Here is a 3,461-nt window from a genome sequence, read left to right on the forward strand (position 1 = left end):
CACAACAGCCCAGGATGGGGGGGGCATAGCCACACCGGGGACACCCCAAGCCATTTCCACAGCCGGGGGCTCCCCAGCACCCCCCGCCCCACCCTGCCACCTCGTCCCCCGTCTTGCAGCACACGGGCGCAGGTTCCCCCGATGCGCTGCGGGGTGATGCCGCACGTGGCTCTCGGTTGTTTACTTCCTCGGCTTATACAGAATAAACGAGCGAATCTGGGTTATGGCATGAAATAATAGTCACCAAAAAAGGGCCTGGAGACGGGGCGGCTCCCTCGAGTGTGACAGGATGGGTGCCAGCAGCCGGGGATGGGGGATTTGTGGGGTGACGTGGGTGGCTTTTTTCTTGCTGCTGTGGGCAAGCAAAAAGGGGTGAAATGTGGTGTTTTGGGGGGAGCTCAGCTCCAAACTCACTGTCTTTGGAAAACCCACTTTGGTCTGGGGGTAAAATACTAAAGGCTCCCAGGGCTGTGCCAGTCTCCCCCGGGGTGGGAAGGTCCCCGTGCCCGCTGCCACGGTTGCTTGTGGCCGAGCTGGGTTTTCCCGTCCTCCCCGGGGCCCCGATGTGCCCAATTTTGGGCACGTCCCCCGATAATGTAAGGGATTTGTGCCAGAAATGGATCCCGGCCAGGTCTCGTCCCAAGAGCACCGGGCCGGTCGATGCTTTGGGGATGCCAGGAGCCCATCCACTGCTGGCAGCAGCAGGGAGAGGGGTGTTGGCGGGTGGCATCTGTGGGTGATGGCTCCAGGGACACGCCAGTGTCTCCTTGAGGGTGGCAGAGGGAGTGGCTTGGGGGTCCTTGGAGGATGGGGACATGTCACTGCCATGCCTGATGCCTCCCGCCCCGGCAGGAGCACGTCCGGCGTCACCAGGAGATCCACGTGGTGATGGGCAACGAGGCCTGTGACCTGGACTCCACCGTCTCGGCCCTGGCCCTGGCTTATTTCCTGGCGAAGGTGAGGCTTGCCCGCTGGCTTGGGGATAAACGGTGGCTTGGGGGACGCCTCATGGGCTGTCCCCCCCCTGCCGCAGACCTCCCCAGCTCCCAAAGCTGCCTTCATCCCGGTGCTGAACATCCCTCGAGCTGACTTCGCCCTCCGGACGGAGACGACGTTCCTGCTGCGGGAGCAGGGCATCCCCGCCACCTCCCTCATCTTTCGGGATGAGATCGACCTGGGGGGGCTGCACCGTGCCGGGCTGCTCTCCCTGACGCTGGTCGATCACCACGTCCTGCCTGGGTGAGCCGGGGGGGGGGACACGACATGGGGACAACCGGGCCACCCACCCAAAGCCTCGCTTTTTCCTTGCTTGATTTTGGCCCAGGGTGGGTAAAACCTTTCCCTTTCCGGGGTGTTTTTAGGGTAGGAAGAGAGGAACAAAGGGGGTTTCCAGGCTCTGCTGGGGGTGACGCATCGCGGCTGCACCCCGGGGTTGTACCGGGGGTCTCACCCTCCCCGTCTCACCCGCCAGCGCTGACGCAGCCCTGGAAGAGGCCGTGGTGGAGGTCCTCGATCACCGGCCGCTGGAACGGGACCGAGCTCCCGGCTGCCAGGTGACGGCAGAGCCGGGGGGGTCCTGCGCCACGCTGGTGACGGAGCGGATCGCTCAAGGTCCCCCGGGCGTGCTGGACAGACTCACGGCCGCGCTGCTGCACGGTGAGGACAGGCAGCCTTGGCTGAGCCCCATCCCAGGGGGACGATGACGACTGATGGCACCCAGTTGTCATCTCCCCCACCTCAGGCACCATCTTGCTGGACTGCGTGAACCTGAGCCCAGCCGCCGGCAAGGTGACACCCAGGGACGTGGCGTGCGTCTCCCTGCTCAGGGCGAGGTTCCCCGAGCTGCCATCCCGCGACGCTGTCTTCAAAGCCCTGCAAGCGGCCAAGTTCGATGTCTCAGGTCCAGCAGGGGCATCTCGGGCCTGGCTGGGAGCGGGAGCTGGGACAGACCCCTCTCCCTGGGGACAAGGATGCATCCCTGGGGCTCACGCTCGGCCCCTCTCGTCTCCCAGGGCTGACGACAGAGCAGATGCTGCGGAAGGACCTCAAAGTCCTCTCCAGCGATGAGCTGGTCCTCGCTGTCAGCGCCATCTACGTGGACCTGGAGGTGACACTGGGTGGGGGGGAAGCTGAGGCAGCGGGGATGGCGCAATGGGGACAGCGGGGTGACACCAGCACCTCTCCCCCTCCAGACCTTCCTGCACCGGCCTGGTTTGCTGCAGGACCTGGACACTTTCTGCCAGGCTCGGGGCTACACGGGGCTGGTGGCCATGATGATCTCTTTTAACGAACGCAACGAGCCCTCCCGGCAGCTCGCGGTCTACAGCCGGCGCGAGACCCTCCGCAGCGCGGTGAGTGGGGCGGCCGGGCACCCCAAACCCTCGGCACGGGGGGTCTCGGTGGGTGCCGGGTGGTTCTCTGCTGCAGTTTGCTCTGAAAGACCCCCAATTTTGGGGGTGCTGGGAAGGGAGGGGGGTCCCCAGCTACGACTCTTCCTCCCTCGCAGGTGTGCCGGGCGCTGGAGGAGGCGACGACGCCATCCCTGCTCCTCCAGCCCCTCCTGAGCCCCTGGTCCTGCGTGGGCACCTACGCCCAGGGCAACGCATTGGCATCGCGGAAGAAGGTCCTGCCCATCCTGCGGGCAGCCCTGGGGGACCCGGGCGCTGCCGGGGGGCCGGAGGAGGAGGTGGTCCCACCGCCCACCCCCATGAACAGCCTGGTGGAGGAATGCCCGCTGGCACAGGCCGTGCCCCCCCTCTGCCCCCAGGATGCCCTGGAGCGGGTCAGCCGCATCGCCGCCGGGCAGCCCCCCGGCTCCCCGAAATGAGGGTGGGCGCCGGGCAGGGTTTGGGGGCTGCACAAGGAGGTCAGATCTCTGGACAGGTCTCGGTGGGGTGCCCAGGCTTGGGGGGTGCTGCAGACGCCCTCATTAGAGCTCGCCTTCCTTCGTTAGAGCTCGGCTCCCTGCCGCGGATGGGTCCTCGTCGCAATTTTCCCCCCTTGTGATGGGGTCCCCCCACCCCAACGGCCCCACAGGGTGGGTTTTTGGGGGCCCTGTGGGCAGCGGGGCCAGGGCAGCACTCGCACCCGCTTAATGAAGGCAGTGAGGGGGGGTAGTTAACGAGTTCTTGCTGTTCTTCCTCCCTTGGGGGGGCTGTGGGGGTCCCCGATGGCGGGTCCGGAGGCACAGCCATCCCAGGACTGTCACCCACGTGCTCCAAGGATTAAATTTCCCTCTTTTCTTCCACTTTTGGCTCTCGGCTCTTCTTCCACAACGGGTCCGGCGCTGCCCTGCTCACCCCGGGGGTGCCTGATGTGGCCCCCACCCTCCTTGCGGGCATCCTGGGGGGGCGTGGGGGGGGATGAACCCCCTCTTTTCCTGGGGTGCAATCCCCCTGCTGATAACTCCCCCCGGGTCAGGGGAGCGTTTCGGGGCTGCGTAGAGTGGAGGGGGGGGGGGG

General features: G+C 66.1%; 1 protein-coding gene across 1 annotated transcript in view; it reads left to right on the top strand.

Annotated features, from left to right (window-relative positions):
* The window catches only part of PRUNE (prune exopolyphosphatase), a 5,553-nt gene extending 2,726 nt beyond the window's left edge, over window positions 1-2,827 (top strand). The window contains exons 2-8 of the mRNA XM_009889478.1: window positions 853-957; window positions 1,034-1,239; window positions 1,472-1,656; window positions 1,742-1,900; window positions 2,013-2,107; window positions 2,193-2,351; window positions 2,507-2,827. Of these exons, the coding sequence (XP_009887780.1) occupies window positions 853-957; window positions 1,034-1,239; window positions 1,472-1,656; window positions 1,742-1,900; window positions 2,013-2,107; window positions 2,193-2,351; window positions 2,507-2,827 (1,230 nt within the window). The remainder of the gene's footprint in view (window positions 1-852; window positions 958-1,033; window positions 1,240-1,471; window positions 1,657-1,741; window positions 1,901-2,012; window positions 2,108-2,192; window positions 2,352-2,506) is intronic.
* The last annotated feature ends 634 nt before the right edge of the window (window positions 2,828-3,461 follow it).

The sequence above is a fragment of the Charadrius vociferus genome, unplaced genomic scaffold (genome assembly GCF_000708025.1).
Source record: "Charadrius vociferus isolate BGI_N301 unplaced genomic scaffold, ASM70802v2 scaffold2037, whole genome shotgun sequence".
Classification (NCBI taxonomy): Eukaryota; Metazoa; Chordata; class Aves; order Charadriiformes; family Charadriidae; genus Charadrius; species Charadrius vociferus.